Raw genomic sequence first — 26,094 nt, forward strand, 5'->3', positions numbered from 1 at the left:
AGAAAACAAACATGTTGATCAACTCTGACCATTACTACAGCTAGTGTTCCTGACCCTGTTGTCTATCCATGACAATGCACAATCTGTTTGTGTGTGGGAGGGGCTGTGTGATACTTGTGAAAAATGTCTGTAGTGTACTTCTAGGTTTTGACGGCTAGTTACACATGTGAGTTCATGCAGCTGTGAATGAGGACACATGGCAACACAACAGAAGTGTCAGAAGGAATAAAACGCAGGCTACATTTATATGCTGACAACCTGACAGTCTGACAAGCTGCTTATTGTATTGAAGTAGCAAAATATGCAAACTAAAATACCAAACAACTCTGAGGAGCAAGTGAAAATAGATTTAAACAAAAATCAGCACACAGTTCATGCCTTATAGTATGTAAACTGATGAACATTCATTTTGTATTTGTATCCTTCTCGCAAAAGCTGATCTCAGGTGTTAATAGGCTGCCTCAATGTATCAAGACATCTCCCCAGAGCCCTGGCCTCCACTGCTGTGCTGTACAGCAGGTGGTTGTTACCAAGGCGTTGTTTTTCAAATCATCCAGCAAGGATGGAAATGGCAGAGAATAGCAGAAACATTGGGTGTGTGAATGAATAAAAAAATGGAAATACAAGGAAATCACATCTACTTTACTTCTGGTAATAAGGATGAGGTAATGAGGTAATAAGGATGGTAATGAGGATGCTTGCCATAGATGCAGGCGAAACGTCAGGAGAAATGCCTCTAGAACATGCTTCTATAGCCCGAAAAAACCCACAAGAACCTAGTGATTCCAGCCATGAAAGCCTTCGACAATACAATATTTTCCCTACATATCACTCTTGCCTACTAAAGAAGTCAGATATGATACCTCAGTGGCACGGGGCATCTTTCTACATACTGAATAAGTTCAATCCCACATCTCCACCTGAAGCACCTTTTTCAAAACCTAGCATCCTCCATTTGAGTTTAACTATACATACACTTCCTATCACATATATCCACTAGGACCAATGATGAGAATTATAATCCAACATAGCTAAACAGTCACAGATTGGAGGCACAAAGACTAATTTAAGGAATCTCTACAGGAATGAGATGTCTGCCAAAGTGTTTGGAGAGTTAGTACTAATGTATGAATACTAAGCTAGAAACAGTCATGGCCTAATTCAGGGGTCCTCAAACTAAGGCCCGAGGGTCGGATACAACCCTCCAAGGTCATTTACCCAGCCCTCGATCAGGGTCAACCCCTAAGTCTTGAAAGCACACAACAACAACAATAACAATCCTATCTTATCAGTCAAAAGCAGGCCCACACTTCCCATTGAAATATTAATAAGTTTATATTTGTTAACATTAGTCTTCATTTTAATTACTTTATCGTTTTTAAGTGTTTTTGCACTACAAGTAAGGTATGTGTGGTGTGCATAGGAATTCATTCATGTTGGTTTTTTTCAAATTATAATCTGGCCCTCCCAACAGTCTGAGGGACAGTGACCTGGCCCTCTGTTTAAAAGGTTTGAGAACCCCTGGCTGGCCTAACTCATAACCCATCTCACCCAGCAATTTAGACAGGACAACTAATTATGAGGAGCCTTGGGTCCTTTAAGGCTGTTCTCATCCCCATGTTGATTATTGCTAGTTTACATGGCAAATTTCAATTTAGAAATAATGATCACAATCCAAAACACAGGGCCCTTCCACACAGCCATATAACTCAGAATATCAAGGCAAAAAATCACACAATATCTGCTTTGAACTGGGTTATCTGAGTTCACACTGCCATATATTCCAATTCGAAGCAAGTAAAGTGGGATTTTATTCATCTGTGTGGAAGGGGCCCTAGAAGATCAAGGCAGAAAATCACACAATATCTGCTTTGAACAGGGTTATCTGAATCCACACTGCCATATATTCCAGTTTAAAGCGGATATTGTGGAATTTCCTGCCTTAATATTCTGCCTTAATATTAAATGGCTGTGTGGAAGGGCCCAGAGTCTAGCAATTGCTACCCATGAATGCTACTCTTCCTTCTACTACTGTTGACACAGATACACAGATGCTTCTGACCAGTATAAGGTCTTGCCTCTTTGTTATAGTCACATATCTCAATGACAGATATCCATTCAAAGGAACATCTTTTTGAGCCATTCACTGCCTTCTATTTGTTACTTCATAATCATCTGGGCACTAGCAACTTAGGGCCCTTCCACACAGCCATATAACCCAGAATATCAAGGCAGATAATCCACAATATCTGCTTTGAACTGGATTATCTGAGTCCACACTGCCATATAATCCAGTTCAATGTGGATTTTATAAAGCTGTGTGGAAGGAGCCTTAAAGATAAAGCTCTTGATCTGTGTGCCATTAAAATCTGCCGCTCCTACTTTGGGGTTATATAAAAAAAATGGAAGAAGACAATTTGTGCCCAAAAAGCTATTATCTGAAACCAACATTACTTGCCCGCCTGCCTGCCCACCCAGCAATGCCCATCTGTGAAAATATGACTGGAAGTCTTAATACATTAATCACTGATTAAAAATCAGGATTCCTTTTTAATCAGATTGTGGTCTGGTCAGTGAAGGATATTTAGTATTAGGACAATACGATTTTACCGTTATTAAAATGATCTTCCTATCTGATATTCCATCCAGTAAACAGCTAAATAACTCGTGGCACAAAAAGGAAACCTTTATATGCAAAATTCAGTGAGCTAAATGCACTTATATATTAAAGATTTAACTGGATTCCCTCTCAGCAGGGATAACTGCAGTCTTGTCGAAGGCTTTCATGGCCGGAATCACTGGGTTGTTGTAGGGGTTTTTTTTAGCTATATGGCCATGCTCTAGAACATGACCATATAGCCCGAAAAAACCTACAACAACTGCAGTCTTGACTCCTCAGAATTGCTTGTGTAGGGATGGCCAGCAATCTTACTAATCTCATGGTGGAGAACATTACAGTCAACAGGTACAATACCAATAAACAGGATCTGGGCTTTCCCAAACTCTGGGCAACTGGGAGCAAGGCTGCATTAAGGTGGTATTTCCCCGGATAATTCTGGATCAATCCCATGCAGCATGTAGCCACCGTGGGGCTAATTCATACATCTTCTTTCTAAATTATTATCCCAATGGAGGGGTTAGCATTGTGACTGTCATTTCTACAGGGCTTTGTTTTGGGCATCCTCAGCTCTCATGTTGGCAGCACGCATGTCTTTGTTGATGGTGTCCATCCATCTTTTATTTGGCTGTCCACGTGGTCGTTGTCCTGTAATCTCCAAATGTAGTGCTATTTGTGCTACAGATGTTGGTTCTTTTCTCATTACTTGGCCGTACCACCAGAGTCTCAATTTCTGTATTTTCTTGCTGATTGCTTTTATTCCTAGTATATATAGCCAATCCATATATACACCAACATAAATGTGCAAGTCTGCGGTGGAAAGAGCAATGAACTGCTTAATAGGATACAAAGAAGGGGCCCAGTTGTTATGTCTTCATCTCCAGACTGAAGCCATACTTCCTGAAAGAATTCCTTATCTGCATTATTAAGTATTCTGCCACCTTCAAATATTTGCAAAATATTGCTGAATGTTTTATTTAGATCAATTTGGTTGAATGTTGCCAGAGTCCTGCACTACTAAAAAAAACAAAACAAAACTAATACATCTTTTATTTGCAAAACAATGTTTAGTTTTGTTTCTGATCCAGGTAAAGGACAAGATAGTAACCCACTTATTGAAGATGACTAGACCAGCTGCTTAATTTCATTCGAATAGTGGGACTAGAGGGCACAAAATCCCTTTGGAGGGTTTCTAGGGGACAAGACGTATTGCTGCTGAACAACTCCCACCATGCTCAGGAAAGCTGAAGGACATTCACTGCACCTAAAATAGTGCTTATTTGAAAAATGAGGACAATACTAAGGTAATGGCTAGGTAGAGGCACAAATGGAGGGCGAAAGAGAGAAACGTGCGAAGAGGAAGGCGCGTCAAGCCAACCCCGACCGGGACCGCCTTCCACCTGGAAACTGATGCCCTTACTGTGGGAGAAAATGCAGATCAAGAATAGGGCACCACAGTCACCTATGGACCCACCGCCAGGACACTACACTTGGAGGACCATCATCTTCGGACTACGAGGGATTGCCTAAGTAAGTGAGTAATGGCTAGGTCATATTTCAAAGGCTCAGAAGGCTCCATATAAATGCTAGCCACTCACATTATTTTATACAACAATAACACTACAGGGAAAGAAACAGTATTTTTTCCAATTCCAAAATTATGTCTTGGGTGATATATTATATGGGGGGGGGGGGGTGGTGTTGAAGGAGAGTTAGCAGTCTACTACTATTACAAAAAAGAAGCCAGTTACAGCTAACTGAGAGGCATTCATCTCAAGAGAACTAAAACCTAATTAAAGACGGTTAAACTATTGAGGGAGAGAAGATCCCTAAAGAAATCTACTGAGTTTGAGGTCATGAGGAATAAATGAGGTCAGGGAGGAAATAAAGGTTGCTTACCTGTAACCGTATTTCTTCGAGTGTCTATCCGTGAAATTCACACCTATGGGTTCTCCTGTGCGCATGCGCAGCAATCCGGAACTTCTAGAATTTTAATGAATTTTTAAATGATTATTTTAGAGAGTAAGGACAGGCCCCGCCCACTCCCCGCCCCCCCGGTATATCAGCCCCCGCAGGCGTCCCAGAGGTAGTTCCCCTAGCGCCAAATAGAAGTTAATGGAGGCATGACAGAGGGGAGGATGGGCGGGTTGTGTGAATTTCACGGATAGACACTCGAAGAAATACGGTTACAGGTAAGCAACCTTTATTTTTTCTTCGTGTCTTCCGTGAAATGCACACCTATGGGTGAATAGCAAGCTACTGACCTGGAGGTGGGTCATGCCACACAGGAAAACAGTACAGCTCTGCCGAAGGCTGCATCTTTTTTTGCCAACACATCCAGTTTGTAGTGTGATGCAAACGTGGACGGTGTGGACCATGTTGCCGCTCTACAGATCTGATCAAGCGGAACTCCACGCAAAAAGGCTTGGGAGGTGGAGAGTGATCTGGTTGAGTGTGCCACCACGTGAGATGGCGGCTGCTTTCCTGCCAATTGATAGGCTAGTTTGATCGTTGATACGATCCAGGAGGCTATACCCTGGGAAGAGACAGGGTGCCCCATCATGTCTTTCCTGTATTTTAAAAAGAGCCTTGGGGATTTCCTATGAGGGGATGTCCTATGTAAATAGAATGAAATGGCCCTCTTGACATCTAGAGAATGGAGGGCTACCTCTAGTGGAGACGATGGATTCGGAAAGAATGCTGGTAATATGATGTCTTGAGACATGTGGAAGTGAGAAACCACTTTAGTTAAGAAAGTGACATCGGTACGCAGGACAACCTTGTCCTCGTGGAACCTCACGTACGGTGGGTCCGATCTGAGGGCCGTGAGTTCACTGGCTCTTTTGGCCGAGGTGATGGCCACCAGGAATGCTGTCTTCCAAGAGAGGTGAGATATGTCATTGGAGGCCATGGGCTCAAAGGGCGGCTTTGATAGCTGGGATAGCACCAGCTCTAGGCTCCATTGTGGGGGAGGGGGGGCGACAGGCGGGTGGATATTTTTGTATCCTTTCAAAAACAATTGGACCAAATGATCTTGAAAAAGGGACGGCAAGCCACATTTTCTTCTAAAGGAGGATATAGCAGCAAGGTAGCATTTAACTGAAGAGAGGGAAAAACCCTTTTTGGAAAGGTGGACTAGGAAGTCCAACACTATGGGGACGGGGGCTGTGGAAGGGTTGTGTCCAACTGATCTTGTGAATGTAGTGAATAATGACCACTTATACTCATAAGATTTTGTGGTGGATGGTTTATGAGCGGCGAGGAGTATGCGTGATACTTCCTCCGATAGATTTATTGTGGTCTGATCCTCCATGCCGTTAAGCGGAGGGAGGGGAGGTCTGGGTGGAGAACGAGCCCGTTCTCCACCGTGAGGAGGTCTGGGAAGGAATCTAGATGGAAGTATTCCCTGTTGGAAATTTGGAGGAGTGTGGCGAACCAGTGTTGGCGTGGCCACCAAGGGGCGATGAGAATGCAATCCGATTTGTCCTGAATTATCTTGGCTATGACAGGGGATAGGAGAGGGAGGGGTGGAAACATGTAGATGAGGTTCATTGTCCACCGGAAGAGGAATGCGTCCCCGAGACAACCTGGGGATGCGTGAGGGGGGAGTCTTGCGCAGTATGTTGGGCATTGGGTGTTCACTGGGGATGCGAATAGATCTATTGTGGGTATCCCCCATTTGTGTGTGATGGCTTGGAATTGGGATCTGTGGAGGTGCCATTCGTGGTTGTTCTTTGATGTTCTGCTTAGAGAATCTGCCAATGTGTTGTCTTGGCCCGGTAGGTGGATGGCCGAAAGGAGGATGTTTTTCTGAATGCACCATTCCCAGATGCGAGTTGAGATTGATGTCAGTATTTGGGAACGAGTTCCCCCTTGTTTGTTGACGTAATATTTGACTGCGGTGTTGTCTGTTACTATTTGGACTATATGGTTGGAGGTGATACGGGCGAAGGCTCGAAGGGCCTTCTCCACCGCCATCATTTCCAGTGCATTTATGTGAAGGCGGCGCTCCTGAGGGAGCCAGTGACCGCTGACTTTGAATCCCTTGAGATGTGCTCCCCAGCCTGAGTTGGAGGCGTCTGTTGTCAGGGACATGGACGGGTGTGGTAGTATGAATGGCATGCCTAGGCGAACATTGAGTGCTCTTGTCCACCATGTGAGGGAGTGTAGCACCGTGTGTGGGGGGTAGAGGATCCGGGACTGTGGATCGCGGAGGGGGTCGAAAGTTCTGATGAACCAGTTCTGCAGCGGCCTCATCCGAAGCCGGGCAAAGGGGGTTACGCTGGTGGTAGATGCCATATGGCCAAGTATAGATTGGATAGCCCAAGCTGAGGCTTGTTGTGCTTGGATGAGTGAAAGAATAGCTTGTTGAAGTTTCAAAAAGCGGTCCTCTGGGAGGAAGGCTCTTTGGAGTGTGGAGTCTATGATGGCTCCTATGAATTGGATGCGTTGAGTTGGCTGAAGATGAGATTTTTCGTGGTTCACCACTAGGCCGAGATCCTGCAAAAGAGATAAGGTGTAATGAATATCTGTGCATAATTGAGACCTTGAAGTTGAGGCCAACATCCAGTCATCCAGGTACGGAAAAACTGTTATGCCTTGTTGTCGGAGGTGAGCGGCGATGACCGCCATGCATTTTGTAAACACCCTGGGGGCGGTAGACAAACCAAAGGGTAGAGAATTAAACGAAAAATGGTAATTTTGGACCGTAAAGGTAAGAAACCTTCGGTGGGAGTGTCTGATTGAGATGTGGAAGTATGCATCCCGTAGGTCAATCGTTGCTAACCATGCCCCTTCGGGAATGAAGGGAAGGATGTTGGGAAGAGTGACCATGCGAAATTTGCGTGGGGCAATAAAGGTGTTGAGTTTGCGGAGGTCCAAAATGGGCCGAAGTCCGCCATCTCTCTTGTCTATGAGAAAATACCGAGAATAAAAGCAGGTGTTAGATGTGTGTGAAGGTATGGAGGAGATTGCTCCTTTAATGAGCAAGGAGTGAACCTCGTCCCATATGGTCTGGGAGGGTTGTGTGATGATGACCTTCCCAACAGGTGGGTAGTTCTTAAACTCAATTGCATAACCTCTATCAATTATATCAAGGACCCAAGTGTCCGTGGTTATGGATTGCCACTGTGGGAGGAAGGAATGTAGTCTGTTGAGGTAAGTGAGGTATTGGGTTGGGGGAGGGGGGATGAGCATACTAAAAACGTCTTCTGTTGTTGTTTGGGGGTCTGGTACCACGGTACTGACCTCTTGCGGGAAGTGGAGGGCGTCTCGTGGCTGCAGTGGGCGCATATGGTCGCTGTCGTCCTCTGTAGAATGAGTTGTTGTAAGGCCTGTTGTAGTAGTGGGGGCGAAAATAGTAGGAGCCCCAGCGTTGCCGTTGGTAAGTGTATGGTTGTTGGTCATATTTGTACACTGTTTGCTTCATCTCGTGAGAGTGTTTAAGCTGTGAGTCAGTCTCAGGGTTAAATAGACCTGCCTCATCCATAGGGAGATTCTCAATGAGAGAGCGTTGGGAATGGGAGAGGATAGCAGCTCTAAGCCATGCATGACGGCGAAGGGCTACTGATCCTGCAATTAGTTTCCCAGAATTATCAGCAGTGTTTCTTGCAAGGTCTTTTTGCAGTTTGGCTAAAAGCAGGGCTTCTTGTTGATAAGCCTTAGCCATTGGTTGTTCAGCTGGTGGTAAGAGTTCTAGGTAAGGGGATATCTTGTTCCAGAGTAAAGTCTGGTAAACACTCATGTAAACCCCATAATGGGCCATGCGTGCGAAAAGGCACGCTGAGGAATAGAATTTTTTGGCCATAGTATCTAGCTTTCTCCCTTCTTTGTCAGAGGGAGATGCCTGGTTTGTTTGGGTAGGTTTTGGTTGAGCATCGGTCACCACAGAGTTTGCCTTAGGCATCTTAGCAAGCCATGAGGCTGTGGAAAGATCAATACGGTATAAATTTTCTGCTCTTTTAGGGGTTGCTGGAACCAAGGCTGGGGCAACTCCTGTATTTTTTAGGATTTTCAAGAGAAATGGAAGTGTGGGTAACACAGTAGATGTAGGCGTTTGTTGTTCAGTGGATGTAAAGCATGGATCTGATACAGTATCTGAAGGTTCAGGAGTGGTAAGGTTTAAGGCTTTGGCAAGCCTTATTAGTAGAGCTGAGAAATTTTTAAAATCTTCCAAATGTTGAGGAGACGGGTCAGGGTCTGGTTGGGGGTCTTGAATGACTGGTGTGTCACTCGTGGCCTCCAAATCCACTGTATCTGTTTCAATTTGGTGGGGCATAGCCGGTTCTGAATTGAAAGCCTGGGGATCCATGTCTCCCTGGGGGTCTGGGGGACGAGAGAGTGTAGCTGAAGGAGGTTCGCGGGGGGGGGGGGTGGAGAAAGTTTGGGTCCGAGTAATGAGGAGGGTGCATCCCCTTGAATGAATCAGGGGGAGGGGGTGGGTAGTAGAAGGGATAAACTGGGAAGGGAGGAGGGGGAGGGTACATATGGTAAGGATATTCCTGGTACCCATAAGGCTGTTGGTGGGAAGGAGGCATTGTGCGTGTTCTCTTGGGAGGGGGAAGAGAAGGAGTTGTGGGTTGGCGTGGATCCGGGGATGGAGAGCGGCGGCGGCGTCCGCTGGGGTGCGCAGAGGCGCTGGGCCGAGCCGAGGAAGGTGATTCCTCTGGTTCCGGGGATTGGGGAGGGCTGAGCGAAGGAGGAGGTGAGTTTTGAGAGGGTGGGAGAGGCGGGGGGGAGAGGGAAGCGTCTGGAGGAGGCTGCGGTTCCAGCTCCATGTGCGGAGCCAGGAGCTCGAGAGGAGGGAGATGGGAGGGGTCTTCCATGTGGAGGAGGGAGGGGAGCGGTTCTTGGAGCTGCAACGTGGAACCGGGGAGAAAAGGCACAGACTGTAATACAGGGGGACTCAAGGGCTGTGTGCCAGTGAGTTGCCGTCCCTTTTTTTGTTTGTTTGCTTTCTCTTTTGTTTTTGAAGACCTCGTGGTCTGTTTAGTTGTTTTTGATTTCTTTTTCTGCGGCTCCACAGTGGGAGAGTCCGCTTGTTCTCCATCCCGCCTATCCCCAGCGCGTGGGGAGGGAGGCTGGGAGGTATATTGAACAGGGGAGGATTGGGAGGGAGCGGGAGGAGCTTGCGGGGCCAGGGCCCGCTCATACAAAAGCGCTTTTAATCTGGCATCTCTGCCTTTTCGAGCTCTAGATGTAAAGCTAAGGCAAATCTCGCAAGTCTGGAGATTGTGAGTCTCTCCCAGACAGAGAAGGCATTTAGAATGTTTGTCTGCCTCGGGGAGGTTAGTCCCGCAGGAGGAACAATTTTTAAAACAGAGGGAAGACATCTAGCCTGATAGAATAGTCGTCAGCCGGTCCGTGGTCAGGGGAAGGAGAGGTCTGGTAGTCGAGGAGAGTCCTGGTCAAAAGCCAATAGAGTCCAAAAGAAAGGAGAAGTCCTGACGATGCTGCCTGTTTGGCGCGGAAAAAGGAACTACCTCTGGGACGCCTGCGGGGGCTGATATACCGGGGGGGCGGGGAGTGGGCGGGGCCTGTCCTTACTCTCTAAAATAATCATTTAAAAATTCATTAAAATTCTAGAAGTTCCGGATTGCTGCGCATGCGCACAGGAGAACCCATAGGTGTGCATTTCACGGAAGACACGAAGAAAAAGAGGGAATATCCAAAACGAAAGAAGTTTCAAAAATATTAGAGAGGGGCCAAATCATGTATGGCAGGAATCATGCTTATATCTAATAAAAGTGATAGAAGTCAGAGCAGAATAGCACGAAGGCTATTTCATTTTTGACTGAATTGATGTCTTTGTGGCTTCCAACCTGATGTTGAAAACTCATCAGACACAACGTATTTTGGGTGAGGAGGGAGTTGCCTGGGATCTGTAAAGAGGAGCAGTTTAAACAGCTGTCTACACATGCCCTGCTTTGCAAATGGAGAGATTAGAAAGTCTGAGAGAGATCAGAAAGGGAAGGGTTTATGGTCTGGAAAACAGCAGGCAGCATTACCCAGGGAGCACTTTGTTCGTCAACAAGGGGACGATCAGGCCACGTGCCACAAGCTGTTCAGGTAATCCACTTAAGCGCAAAAATCTTCTTTTCCAAGAGACCCACATTGCTGCAGGCCTGTGTCACTGCAGAGAAGGTTGAGAAACCGCAGGTATTCATAAGATGGCAAAGCAATGTTTTAATTTTTATTTGAGACTTGTTCTCTCCATGTAGCAAACATTAAGAGCCAGCCCAGTGAATTACTTGAAGGATTCACAGTTTGGAAAAGGTATTATGTCTCACTGTGATCAGCTTGATGTTTTTAGTAAGCCTGACATGATAGGCAGCTCTTGTCTGCAACATGTCACCAGTACTGAATATTCAGAGGTATACGGCTTCCAAACATGGAGGTCCCATGTAGCTAACGTGGCTGATAGTAAAAGTAAAGGTGAAGTCTTCCTCTCAACATTAAGTCCAGTCCAGTGATTCTCAACCTGTGTGTCCCCAGGTGTTTTGGCCTATAACTTCCAGAAATCCCAGTCAGTTTACCAGCTGCTAGGATTTCTGGGAGTTGAAGGCCAAAACATCTTGGGACCCACTGGTCTAGTCGATTCCAACTCAGGGGGGTGGTGCTCATCTCCATTTCTAAGCTGAAGAGCTGGCATTGCCTGTAGATACCTCCAAGGTCATGCGGCCAGCATGACAGAATGGAGCACCATTACCTTCCCGCTGAAGCAGTACCTATTGATCTACTCACATTTGCTACTAGGTTGGCAGAAGCTGGGGCTAACAACGGAAGCTGCGGATTTGAACCGCTGACCTTCCGGTCAGCAAGTTCTGCAACTGAGTGGTTTAATCCTCGGCACCACTGCAACCCCATCATGGCTTTAAGCTGATGAAATGTTAATTTCCTCTGTCTCTCAAGAAACAGTCTAGCTATTGAACATTTCAGAGTTTAGAGCAGATTCTAAAAATTAGCACTTAGTTAATTAAGATGGAATTTGGTGTGCCTTCAAGTAATTTGTGACTTACCTAAAAATAACCTATTATGGATTTTCTTCACAAAGTGTGTTGAGGGGAGGGGTCGCCACTGCCTGCCTCCGAGGCTGAGAGTATGCGACTTGCTCAAATCATGAAATAGTTTTCCATGGTCAAGTGGAGAGTCGAACTCTGGTTTTCCAGAGTTACAGTCCAATACTCAAACCACTGTACCGTACTGGTTCTTGAGGATTCACTAGCCTTAATTAGAATCTCAGTGTCTTATCAGGTATAAAAACCTCCCATGTTCACAGAAATGTTTGTGGGAGCAGAATCCAGTGTATTCTATAACAAGCAAACAGCCAATGCCAGAAAACACACATGGAGGACCTTTCCACACAGCCATGTATCCTAGAATATCAAGGCAAAAAATCCCACAATATTTGCTTTGAACTGGGTTTTCTGAGTCCACACTGCCATATATCCCAGTTCAAAGCAGATAATGTGGGGTTTTATTCAGCTGTATGGAAGGGGCCAGAGTGAAATGTTTCTTTTGAGCACTAATTAGGGGGGGGGGGGGGGGAGACAATACAATTTCTGTATCTAAAATACTACCACTAACTACAAGCTTTTTGCTGAAAAGGCCACAAAATGCCTCCCACCTAGATCTATTTTTGTGTGGATTCAGAAAAAATAATAATTCTGACAAACTTCTACCTTACAACAGCTTAGAAAATATATAATGCAAACAACTAAGAATCTGAGAGGGTCAGCAGTTTCAATTAAGATCACTTCACAATATACAGCTTGAGTATCCCTTCTTTGAAATGCTTGGGAGGAGAAATGTTCTTTAATTTGATTTTTCCCCAGCTTTTAGACTATTTGCACATACATACATGGTCAGAATTATCTATAACACCCAAAGCCAGGTGGTGAAATTTGACTATGAGGGAATTTATGAAGGGGCAGAGTTGTATGCGACTCTAGGGTCATCCTGGTTGATGAAAAAGACCCAAAAGTCCCAGATTTTGTTCCTGTTCTTTTTCATTTTGTTTTGAAGAACCATGCACATTTGATTTATCCAATAATGTTTAGCATTAGTTCTTGGCACTAGCGACTTTTTATGCAGTTCTCCAGATTGCTATCTCTTTATTTTAATTCCATATAAAACACGAAAGAACAGGAACAAAACCTGGGATTTTCCCATTTGGATGCATCCTATGGCATTCGCATGTCATGACATATATTCATTTGCAACAGTGGTGCAATGGGTTAAACCCTTGTGCTGGCTGAACTGCTGACCTGAAGGTTGGCAGTTCAAATCCATGAGATGGGGTGAGCTCCCTTTTTCAGCCCCAGCTTCCCATGCAGGGACATGAGAGAAGCCTCCCACAGGATGGTAACATATCCAGGCATCCCCATGGCATCATCCTCGCAGACAGCAAGTTCTATCACACCAGAAACTACTTGCAATTTCTCAAGTTGCTTCTGACACGAAAAAATGTCTTAAAAACAACTATCCAACCTATGGATTCATTTCATCCACAACTAATGAGAATGATCCTCTGGGATCCATAGTATGATGCTGCTACTGCTTGGTCATGGATGACTTAAGAAATCTCCCTGAATTGCCAGAAACTTTTCAAGTTCTCCTCTGGGTAAGATAATGAGCATCTTTCAATGTTCGGAGACCTAGGAAAGACTAAGTTCAAGACAAGAAGTGAGATTCCCATTGTGAAAATTGTGCTAATTTCTAGATAAAATTGACAATATGACACTCAGTGTATTTAGCATATCAGTCAATATACTGACTGTACTTCCTTTGATCCATACTAGGCAATTCTGACAGAGTAAACATGCAAGATTTACAAGAAATAGCTGCCTCCCCCTATATAGCGCCAGAACAAAATGAATTAAGAAAGAATATGTTACTCGAAAACTCCCCTGTAATTAATTCAATATTTGTATGATTAGAAAATATACCAATGGTTAATGTATGCAGATGAACCATTATCACTCCCAACTGATGTTTAATCACAGAAAAGCTGACCATCTACCATTTTTCTTTGCACACATAATCAATACCATCATCCACTCTCTAAATCACATCTTTATGCAGTTTATTTTGCTAATGAAATGCCACCCTGTTGTTTTTAAATTACTTATTGTGCCATGTCTATCTTTTATGGAAAACCCATGCTATTACCTGAGAATGCACAAGAGCAGCACAGTTATAATCAAGAATTACTCTATTACAGCCCTTCATATTATACTTTACAGATTTTCTAAAACAAGCTTTTGAATCCTTTTAGAAATACACGTTCCATATACACACTCTTTACTTAGGGCCAAACTCAACTCACCACAATACCCCAATGGGAAACTTTAGCTGCCAAAAAGTCTGCACGGTACCAGTGTGGCACAATCACAGCAGACATATAGCCTCTCCAGCCTAGCCAAGACTGTCATGGTTCATTAGACGGACAAAGCCCTGCCAGTCTCTGTCAGAAACATGGAGCTGCTATATGGAAACTCCTATTGTGATGGCACAAATCCAGACAGTATGGAACTCCAAGCATTATAGCTACAATATGGCACCTCCAAGGTGGGAAAATTATGTTGAACTCTTAGAATACCTCAAAGTAGCATGGCCAGCAACTAAGAACACTGAGGACTACAGTAAGCAAAAGATTTCCTGCTAGATGCTGTTGGGCTATAGTTGTTCTAACACAGGCATGGGAAAACTTGGGCCCTCCAGGTGTTTTGGACTTCAACTTCTACAATTCTGTTAGGAATTGTTGGAGTTGAAAGTCTAAAACACCTGGAGGATCCAAGTTTGCCCATGCCTGGTCTAACAACATCTGGAGGGCTACATGACTCCCACTCCTGTGCTAAGTCTATATAATGTTTAAGAGGCCACATTAGCATTACCCCTCTCCCCAAACTTTATTTATTTATTTATTTCCTATATTTTTACCCTGCCCTTCTCACCCCTGAGGGGGGACTCAGGGCAGCCTGCATTATTAGATCCTGCCCCTCAACATCCATGCATCCATCAATTAACTCATTTATTAAAAGCCACTCTGTCCTTTGGCAGAGTGAGTGATTGCACCAGAGTTAGCAGTCATTTTTCACTATCCTGTTACACCTACAGCCCATTCTGCAAAATCATATCAAAATCAGAAGTAATAGAAAATCATTTCTGTTTTCATTTACAGACTACCCCCTGCCTACCTCGCAGGGTCAAGCTTCTGGGAAGACAGTGGCAGCAAAACAACTGGATTTTGACCCTTTCATAGTATAGTAGAGTCTTGTTTATCCAACATAAACGGGCTGGCAGAATGTTGGATAAGCAAAAATGTTGGACAATAAGGAGGGATTAAGGACACACCTATTAAACATCAAATTACGTTATAATTTTAACATATTAAGCACCAAACATCAAGTGTTACAACAAATCCACAGAAAAAGCAGTTCAATTCATGGTAACATTATGTAATAATTACTGTATTTACGAATTTAGCACCAAAACAGACAAGGGTTCTTTCTTTCTCCCACCCTGGACTGTGTTGGATAATACAGAATGTTGGATAAGTGAAGGTTGAATAAGCAAGACTCTACTGTAATTTATTATTGTCTACGCTAAGATGAATTTTCCTTAGCTTGTGCCTAAATTTATAACTGCACACCAGACTGCTGGCACTTTTGGGACTGCAAAGCAGCACAGGTAGGCTTCATTCGTTTCTCCCCAGCCCCATTCAAAGGTGTAAACAATGGGTATGTTCCAGACAGAGGCCAGTCTCTACTAAAGATGGCCACAAATTATTTAAAACAGATTGCCTAGTACAGAGAACTGTGCTAATATCAACTAAGCACCAACAGAGTAAGTTAGCAACCAGCAGGATGTCCACCCCCTTTGACTACACCTCAATAACCCCATCATATTTATTTTGATTTATAGCCTGTCGTATCCTGAAGGCCTAGGGTAGCTAACAAATTCAAAGGTCAGCAAAACAGAATGAGATTTATCTAAGTCACTTATATTTCACCAGCTTTATAAATCAAAGAGAGAATAAGAAACCAGTCATACATGTGCCCAGCCAGTGGAAAAGCCAAGAATGTGGTTTTCTGGTAACCATCCATCTCAATGCAGCTCTCACCCCTGCATCCCATGTCCCTTAACATATAAAATCTGTCACATGCTACTAAAACTTTAGTCTCCAGCATTAGGCTAACTAACCCCTACGGACACCCATATCCAATCCATTTATGGTAATTTCAGAAGCTTCAACAGTAATAGAATTTAGAGTCCAGAAACTACCAGGGGCATTAAGGACATCATTCAGCCATATTGTTTTTATATTGATTTCAATTGTTGTTATTTGTTTTATCTGATGTTTTAATTGGTTAAAGTGTTTTACATGTGTGTTTTAATTGTAATCTTGGGCGTGTCCCTTGTAAGCCGCCCCTAGGGGAGATGGTTGGCGTGGTATAAAAATAAAGTTATTATTATTATTATTATCATCATCATCATCATTCTGGATCACAGGAAGTAACTTCTAAAGCCATGGTGCTCAACTTGCGAGTACCCAGGTGTTTTGGCCTACAACTCCCAGAAATCCCAGCCAGTTTACCAGATGTTAGTATTTCTGGGAGTTAAAGGCCAAAACATCTGGGGACCCACAGGTTGATAAACACTGTTCTAAAGGATAAAGAGTAAACTCAAATCTTCAAGAACCTTGTTGCCTGTAAAAAACAAAACAAAAAAAAACAAACAAAATGGTTTCAGTTCAGCATATCTGCAAATCTCTGCCCGCCAATGAACCTGTCAATATTTCACAGTCTTCTCCCAAAGGCCATATTGTATGTCCTACCACTGAAAATGGCTAAATTCACTGGGGATATGTAATGGGGCCTTTTATGTGATAACACTCTTAACTGTAGAATTCCCCCAGAAAATTGGATAGCCCTTTCATTCCTTGGTTTCTAGAGGACAGCCAAATTATTCCTGTTCAGGTTATCATTTGATGGTTTGTTGTTGTTGTTGTTGATAATAATAATAATAATAATAATAATAATAATAATTTTATCCCACTTTTCTCACACATGTGGGACTCAAAGAAGTGAACAAATAGGAAAAAACAAAAGCATAATACAAGAACAACATCACCCCCAACCCAAACATATAAACAATAAACCAACACATTGCATAAACACATTACATAAACCATGTAAAATAAGCATTAAAATAGCAACATTTATCATTATCATTAAAATCTCTAAGCCTAAGGCCACTGAGGTTGTCCTAAAAACATTGTACTAAAAGTTTTGAAGCTCCAAATCTTTGGCCATGTGAGCCTTGCCTGAGATAGCTTGCTTGTTGTGGATGACTGTGCTCTGTTGTTCAACGTTCTTCTACAATATGTAGTTTGTAATCCATATGATGGTCTCAAGGTCAAAAGATAACCTATCAGTATTTTAAGTAAAAACATAAAGTTCGAAGACATATTTTTGGTCAACTAGAAATAACAAGAATTTGTTTTATCAATACAATGCCTATATCTAAAAATGGTTTACAACCAGGCAAGGTCCTGACACCTCAGAGCATCAGATCTCAAAATCTCATAACCTTGGCTGTGGCGACTGACTCCTTTGGGGTATATAAGTGCAGCGGTGTTTGGAAACACAGAAGCCCCACACTTTTGAACCAGAGATCTAAAAGCTTGCCACTTGTTGGAAATACATCTTTGAATATATCTAAACTATGCAAGTACAGCACATTAATAATAATAATAATAATAATAATAATAATAACAATAATAATAATTTATATCCTGCCACCACTTCCCCAAAGGGACTCAGGGTGGTTTACAAGGCACTTCTGGGTGTACATATAACACACAACAGGTAAAAACAGTACAAAAGTATAATACCATTTCAACTATCATGGCTCAAATCCTATGGAATCCTGGGATGTCATGTTTTGTTTTGCCTTAGGATTGTCCAAAGTCAGAAACAACTTGAAGGCACACAACAACAACAACAACAACAACAACAACAACAACAACAACAATTCTCTTATAGGGCATCATAGAAGTACTATATTTGAAGAAGGGTACTAGAGTTTTATAGTAGAGAATTGCAAATCTTGGGGCCTGAATATCTGCAACACTGTCTCCGCCAAAATAAGCCTCTCTGAAATCAAAGCCCACGAGTGGAGATCAAGTTACATCCGTGTGATGAGTACACATGACAGAGTTTTCTCCATAGCACCACCCCATTAGTGGAATTCTCTCCATAAGAAGGCAGGCTGGCTCCATTCCTTTGAGGCCTCTTCTACACTGCAATATAATCCAGATTATCAAAGCAGATAAACCACATTATCTGCTTTGAACTAGATTATATGAATCTACACTGTCAAATAATCAAGTTCAAAGCAGATGATCTGGATTTTATATGGTAGTGTAGAAGGGGCCTGAGTTTCCAGTGGATAGTGAACACTTTGCTATTTTGGTTGGTTTTTGGATCTTAAAAACAGGAGTGCTTGATAAGGCTGTCTTCTAAACTATTTGTCTGGTCTTACAGCCATTTTGAACAAGAAATTTTAATTGATGCTTTACATTATTTATGTAATGCTTCTATTAATTTTTTTTTTTTGAGCTCCCAGTGGCACAGTGAGTTAAACTGCTGAGCTGCTGAGCTTGCTGACTGAAAGGTCACAGGTTCATACCCAGGGAGTGGCATGAGCTTCTGCTGTCAGCCCCAGCTTCTGCCAACCTAGCAGTTCGAAAACATGCAAATGTCAGTATATCAATAGGTACCACTCCGGCGGGAAGATAACGGCAGTCCATGTGGCCGTGCCGGCCACATTACCTTGGAGATGTCTACGGACAACGCCGGCTCTTTGGCTTAGAATGGAAATTAGCACCACCCCTCAGAGTCAGAGATGACTGGACTTACTGTCAGGGAAAAACCTTTACCCCTCATGCATTGCTTCTAGAGCTCCGATTGATTAAGAAGCAATAAAGAAATGCTACTTACAAAATAAAGTCCTTTCTGCATTACAACATTCCATAGGCGAGAGCCATGGGTGCTAAACTAGTATCAAATTGCTTTGCTTGTGCGCAATAGATACACTCAGAATAGTGTGGCCAATGCTCTACAACAGGCAAGGGCAAAATTCAGCCCTCCACATGTTTTGTACTTCAACTCCCACAATTCCTAACAGCTGGGAATTGAAGTCCAAAACACCTTGAGGGCTTAAGTTTGTCCATACCTGCTCTACAAAGTAAAACTCTATTGGGCCCAAATGGAAAAATGACTTCAATTGCAACAGGTTTTGGGCCACTGACATACCAGCTCTCTGGGGGTGGAAAATAGCCTGCAGGGGCCACAGGGCTACAGTGTCAGGGCCACCATATAAAAATTTGGAATGTTTTTTGGAGTACAACTCCAAGAATCCCAAAGCCAAGATGCCCATTGGCCATACTGCTGAGGGATTCTGGGAGTCGCAGCTAAGTAATTTGATCCCAGAAATTTCAAACTGTTCTGGCATGTGGCGCAGTGGGTTAAACCCCTGTGCCGGCAGGACTGAAGACCGACAGGTCGTAGGTTCAGATCCGGGGAGAGGCGGATGAGCTCCCTCTATCAGCTCCAGCTCCATACGGGGACATGAGAGAAGCCTCCCACAAGGATGATAAAACATAAAATCATCCAGGCATCCCCTGGGCAACGTCCTTGCAGACGGCCAATTCTCTCACACCAGAAGCGACTCACAGTTTCTCAGGTCGCTCCTGACAGGACAAAAAAAAAAAAAAAAGCAAGTCCTGATGGAAAGCTATCATAAAGCAATCATGGCTAAAAAGGGAGATAAAACCCAGAGCAATTAAAGAGATGAGTTGCCCCAATAGTGGACCTGCAACCAATATAGGAGAATGTGGAACTCTGAGTAATAGTGAAAGATAATTTCAATGGCTGACCAAAGAAATGTATTGTTTGGGTGTTTTTGATCTGTTTTTTTTTTCTGAGGGCGAGAGACAACCACAATCTCTTTAAGATTATGAATCCCTCAGACCAACTACCTTTTATCCAAACTGGAGGAAAAGACATTGCTTAAATGTCAACAGCCAGTCAGATGTCGGCAAACTAATTCTGTTTGGCTTGCTGGAAAAACCAAGCATGTATTTTCAATACAAAAATATGAGTTTATGTAAGCAGTGACTTTGAAAATATCCTTGCTGGCAATTTAGTAAGTGACTTAAGGAAACATAAACATTGAGGACTGTTTCTTTCGTTTATCTGAAGCTCCTAACAGACTAACACAATTATCAGTCACCGTTAAATATCTCCCGTGCCTCAGAAATAATTTTCAAAGGTCAAGAGACATTATTTCATTTTCAAAATATCTGATGAGTTACATTAAAGTTACATTATGAGTTACAGTATGAGTTACATTAAAAATATTTAAGATTTGATCCTATGCCTATTTTTGATTAAACTTTCATAAAATCGAGGGAATTCCAAAATGATGCCAATAGTTAAAAAACTAGTCCTCACAAATCTTATTCTGAGCAAACATTAAATCTGAGTTGCTATCAAGCTTGTTAGTAGTGTAGCACAACAATGCTTTGTTCAGGATCTCTAACTGCTGCATATACGCACTGTTAGTAACTCGACAGAAAACTATAACCACGCAATACCGTATTCTTTGCACGCCAATTTGAAAATAGCTGCTACATGCACAATGGAGGACCTCCACATGCACATGCCCGCCACATGCACAATGGAGGACCTTCTTGCAGCAACACCAGAGGCACTCCAAGTGACCAGATACTGGTCAAAGGACATTTAATCAACTACCAAGCTTGCAAACTCTGTTTTTTCTGTTTGTTAAAAAATTGTTAAAAATTTAATACAATTGACTGGTTGATACTGACACGATAAATAAATATATTTGAAAATATTTCCCAGTGTGTTCAGCGCCACTTATTTCCCATCAAGTACACATAAGAAAGGAATTGCCATGTTGTAACCAAAATATGAAATAGAACAAAAGGCCCTTCACACAGTTACAGTACAAGGAATCCACTTTAATTGTCATGGGTATACTGGGATTTGCAATTTGGAGAGGATCTAGGCCAGTGATTCTCAAACTCTGGTCTTCCAGGTGTTTTGGACTACAGCTCCCAGAATACCTACCATTGGCCAAAGTGGCTGATGCTGCAGGGAGCTGAAGTCCAAAACTCCTGGAGGGCTGAAGTTTGCCCATACTTGCTATAGAGCTTAATGGATGGGAATTTTAAATGCCCCCTCTCTATACTGCACATCCCAGAATGCCACAGAATGTTGACATGGTAGTTAAAAGTGTATAGGGTAACAACCAGGGTTACACTCCCCCTGAAGACACAGATCTGCAGTCTGGAGGTCCTCCTGGACTCAGCACTGACACTTGAAGCTCAGGTGTCAGCAGTGGCCAGGAGTGCCTTTGAAGTTGAAACTTGTGCACCAGCTGTGACCATACCTCACAAAGCCTGATTTGGCCACAGTGGTCCACGCCTTAGTTACATCTAGAATTGATTATCGCAATGCACTCTATGTGGGGCTGCCTTTGAAGACAGCTGGGAAACTGCAATTAGTACAAAGGTCCGCAACCAGGTTGCTAGCTATAGGGAGCATACCATGCCTCTATCAAAGCAGCTCCATTGGCTGCCGACAAGTTTCTGATCCAAATTCAAAGTGCAGGTTATTACCTACAAAGCCCTACACAGTTTGAGTCCAGCCTATCTTTGTGACTGCATCCCTCCCTATGAACTAGTGCAGGCCTAGATCTGCCGGGGAGGCCCTCCTTTCGGTGCCACCTCCTTCTCAAGTGCAGTTGGTGGGGACAAGGGAGAGGGCCTTCTCGGTGGTGGCCCCTTGGCTTTGGAACGCCCTCCCAGGGGAAACTAGGCTAGCCCCTACACTCTAATGTTTCCAGAAGGACTTGAAAACATGGCTTTTTAAGCAGGTCTTGGCTAAAACATCAGCTAAAATTGAGGACCAATCCAATTATTTGACTCCAACACTTTAAAGTGACTTGAAAATGATACTGCCCATTTTAATCTGCTGCTATTGCTGCATTTTACTGAACATTTTATTTAAATTGAGTGGGAGTTTTGTAAACAGCTTTTTATGTAAATCTGTTTTATGTCAATTGATATTGCTATTGTTTTATAAGTCTTTGTGTATTTTACTGTATTTTATATGTTTCTGCAGCACTACTATGTGCTTTTTGCAAGCCACCCCGAGTCACTTTTGGGAGATGATGGCAGGATATAAATAATGATAATAATAATAATAATAATAATAATAATAATAATAGGACCATAGTGCCGTAGTTGTGTAGTGTGAAAGGGCCCTGAGAAACAACATCAGAAATGAATCTTAAACGAGCCTTCAACTCTGGGGTGGCATATCTGGAAGTAAACCTCACTGAACAGTGCAAAACTAAGGAAAACATTTATTGGAGCCAAAATTCCAGGGATTTTTTTCCAAAGATTTGCTCATATGCGTTCAATTATATTCCAGGATGCCAAGTGGAATGACAAATGCAAAATTGAACGAAAAAGAATTGTAGTGACATTTTAACTATTTGCCAGATATTTAAAGAAAATACACTTTAAAAATTGAGGGGACGTGGGCTCAAAGTAGAGGGGAATGTGGGCATACAAGGTGGCTAATGGTTAGGCCCATGCCGTGGCCAGGACACCATCCTAGCATCACCCTGCACTGGCACACATTCAAACCACTTCTTTCCAGAGTGTAAAACAAGAATATTTCTGAGAAGAAATCAGCCTTTGCCTCTAGCGGGCTTTCTCTGGAGTACAGAAACAAAAGGGTTAGATGCCTTTCTGAGCATCTCAAACCACAAATCTCTTTTGTTTTGCATTACACCATCCCAGTGGGAATTAGGTCTTCAAAACATGTGATTAAAAATAATTAAAAGAGACATGGCTTTACGTGCCACCTCCATGGTGGAAAAAAGGACGCCTCCCTTCCTCAAATTCTGCAGCAACCCTTGAGAATTACAATAGTGAAAGCAGTTTAACAATACTTCATAAACTGAAGGGTTTATTGTTCTGGAATATTACTCTGAAGCATTCACTGTAAATACATGTACTCAAAAGCATGTTCCATCACTGGAAACTGGAGACACTTGCAAGTAATCATGCAAAGGATATCAGGCATAGGATGCTGTCCCAGAAGGCCATTTTATTCATAACGAAGGATTCTGTGGGACTGTTTTGCCTTGCAAGTGCACAGGATCAGACTGCCACCACAGAGCTCTTTGCAAATGGGATACAGAGTGAAACAGGTCAGCTGGGTATATATACGAGATCATAAAATGATAGAATCATAGTTGGAAGAGACCTCGTGGGCCATCCAGTCCAACCCCCTGCCAAGAAGCAGGAAAATCGTCCCCAACAGATGGCTATCCAGCCCTTGCTTAAAAGCCTCCAAAGAAGGAGACTCCACCACACTCTGGATCAGAGAGTTCCACTGCTGAACAGCTCTCACAGTTAGGAAGTAATGGTAACACACGGACTACAGTGTTGTCATTGATCTTACATGTACTGGTCCTGTGCATTTACTTGCCTTAGCAAAGGCAGAAGATAGTGAAGAGCAGTCTTAATTTGCCTTTTAAATTTACAATCTGAAGGTGTTTAAGATCATTTCAGAGATGGCTGGGGTTTTAAACTTTAAATTTGTTTTAATGACTTTTAAAGGGGAATTTTAAAATACTATTTATATTTAAATACTATTTGTATTTACTATTTATATTTAGGATCTGCAGTGGCACAGTGGGTTAAACCACTAAGCTGCAGAACCTGCTGACCGGAAGGTTGATGGTTTGACTCCATGGGACAGGGTGAGCCCCTCTTGCTAGCCCCAGCTTCTGCCAACCTAGCAGTTCGAAAACATGCAAATGTGAGTAGATCAATAGGTATCGCTTTGGCACGAAGGTACTGGTGCTCCATGCAGTCATGCTGGCCATATGAGCTTGGAGGCTCTTCGGCTTAGAAATGCAGAAGAACACCACCACCCTCAGAGTTGGACTCGACTAGACTTAATGTCAAGGGGAAACCTTTACCTTTTTATATTTAATCCAGTTTTCATGTTCATATATTTGTATATTTTAAATTGTTATGCTGATGCTTTTATGTTAAGCTGCTTTGACCCTCCTGCGGGGAAAATAAATATAAAATAATAATAATAATAATAATACCTGGTATGCTCTAGCTCACAACTTCTTCAACTCTGGGTCCTGACCACAAATGGGATCCCCTTAGCTCAAGTGGCTGAGGGGTAAAAGGAAGGGGCCTGAGGCTGTTAGGAATGGTAGGAGTTGGAGTCCAAAACACCCAGAGAGCCCAAGTTTGCTCATGCCTGCACTAAAAGAATCTCTACCTGTATTGTCGAAGGCTTTCATGGCTGGAATCACTAGGTTCTTGTGGGTTTTTTCAGGCTATAGGGCCATATTCTAGAGGCATTTCTCCTGACGTTTCGCCTGCATCTGTGGCAAGCATCCTCAGAGGTAGTCACTACCTCTGAGGATGCTTGTCAGAGGTAGTCACTACCTCTGAGGTAGTGGTAGTCACTACCTCTGAGGATGCTTGCCATAGATGCAGGCAAAACGTCAGGAGAAATGCCTCTAGAACATGGCCCTATAGCCCAAAAAACCCCACAAGAACCTAATCTCTACCTGCTTTGCATGCCTATCTGCTGTCACAGGAACAAAAATCAATGAAAAGTGACCCAAAAGTGAAATATTTAATCAGAAGGAAACTTGACACATTTCTCAAGGAAGTTCAGCCACCGAAATCCCAGTAAGTCACTGCATCCCAGTCACCATTTTCAAACCCCCATATCTTCCTATTCCCTTGCAGAGAGGGAACCCAAAAGCTGGCAGAGAACCATATATACCAGGTATGAGCAAACTTGGGCCCTCCCTCCAGGTGTTTGGGCTTCAAGTCCCACCATTCCTGGCCTCAGCCGGCTTCCTTTTCCCCCTCAGCTGCTTAAGCGGCTGAGGGGGGAAAGGAAAGGGCCAGAGGCTGTCAGGAATGGTGGGAGTTGAAGTCCAAAACACCTGGAGGGAGGGCCCAAGTTTGCCCATACCTGGTATATACCATAAATAAGAGAACCTATAAGAGAACCTGTGCAATATACCAGCCTCTACAAGATGGAGACAGGCATGTTGCAGTGTCTTGTGAAAGATATACTCTATACGGCCCTTCCTTGCCCCAGGCAAGCACCATGGGTTGCTGGACGCCCCATCCCTGCATCCCGCCATGGCCCCAGGATTGGAGGGGAGGCTGGGGCAGGGCGGGAGCAGAAGGGCGCCTGGCTACCAAGCCCAACCTTTTCTCGGGTCAGGAGGCGCGGCGCAAGTCGGGAGGGAAGGAAAGCCAGCCTTGTGGGGCAGGGGAGCGCCTCGGGGAGCAGGAGGCCAAGCGGGGCGCCCCAGAGGTCAAGGGGGGAAAGGGAGGGCTCTTTACCAACAAGCATGGTGAGGCCATGAAGGTCGCCGCTCCCTCCTCACGAGACGCCGCCGCCGCCGAGGAGAGGCTCAGCTCGCTTCCCGCGAGGAGAAGCAAGAGGAGGCAGGGGCAGGGGCAAGCGCCTTGCAGAGCGCACCAAGCCGCATTGGGACGGAGTTCCCAAGCAGAGAGAGAGGCAGGCAGGCAGTCCCCGGTCACATTGCGCCCCAGCTGCCGCCTCCTCTTGCTCCCTTCCTTCCTTCCCTCCCTCTCCCTCTCCCTTTAAAAGGCTTACCGGATTTAGGAGGATATCTGTAGATGGCATGCGAGGGGAGGCTGTCCACCTCCTCCTCGCCGGCGTTCTGCCTGCTGCTGAGGGCGCCCATGCTGCTTCCCGCGCCGCAGAGGGCATCTGGGGCGGGCGGGCGGAGAAGGGGCCCCGGAGAAGGAGAAGGAGAAGAAGAAGGAGCGGAGGAAGAAGAAGGGGAGGGCAGAGAGGGAGGGGCGGCACCTGGGCCCTCTCTAAAGCCGGGCGGGGACGAGGGGGCACCGCGGGCTCCTGCTGCCTCTCCCTCTCTCCCTCTCCCTCTCTCTTAGCAGCTGGGATGCCGCAGTGAGTGGCCCGCTGCTGCCCTCCGGGGGTGGCCCTGCCTGATGCTGCCGCTCTTGCTGCTGCTCCTCCTGCTCCAGCTCCAGAGCCAGGATCAGCAGCCGAGTAAAGAGGAGGATACAGCTAAAGGCACCCCCCTCCTCCTCCTCCTCCCCGCATCCCTCCTCCTCCTCCTGCTCTGAGGAGCTCTGGGTGCCACTCGGTTCCTCCTCCTCTGCCCTGGGCGCAACGCGAGCGAGGGGATCCCCGGGCTCTCTCGCCTTCCCTGGCGCCTCCCCGAAAGGCAGCCCCTGAGGATCCCAGAGCCTGGAGGCAGGGCAGTTCAGGGCGGGGGCGGGCAATAGTATGATAGCTGGGTCCGGAAGCTCCCAGCGTTACGGAGAT

The 26,094-nt window shown here is 44.3% G+C and overlaps 1 protein-coding gene across 6 annotated transcripts in view; it reads right to left on the minus strand.

Moving 5' to 3' along the window:
- The window catches only part of RNF157 (ring finger protein 157), a 96,040-nt gene extending 70,212 nt beyond the window's left edge, over positions 1-25,828 (minus strand). For 5 of the 6 annotated variants that reach the window (XM_060764638.2, XM_060764635.2, XM_060764639.2 and 2 more), the window contains exon 1: positions 25,396-25,828. In XM_060764638.2, coding sequence (XP_060620621.2) covers positions 25,396-25,486 — 91 coding nt within the window. In that variant the 5' untranslated portion in view covers positions 25,487-25,828. Of the gene's footprint in view, positions 1-25,118; positions 25,366-25,395 lie in introns of those variants that run through there. The other variant, XM_060764636.2, reaches the window with a different exon arrangement.
- Between the last annotated feature and the right edge of the window lie 266 nt (positions 25,829-26,094).

Source organism: Anolis sagrei, chromosome 2, assembly GCF_037176765.1.
Source record: "Anolis sagrei isolate rAnoSag1 chromosome 2, rAnoSag1.mat, whole genome shotgun sequence".
Lineage (NCBI taxonomy): Eukaryota > Metazoa > Chordata > Lepidosauria > Squamata > Dactyloidae > Anolis > Anolis sagrei.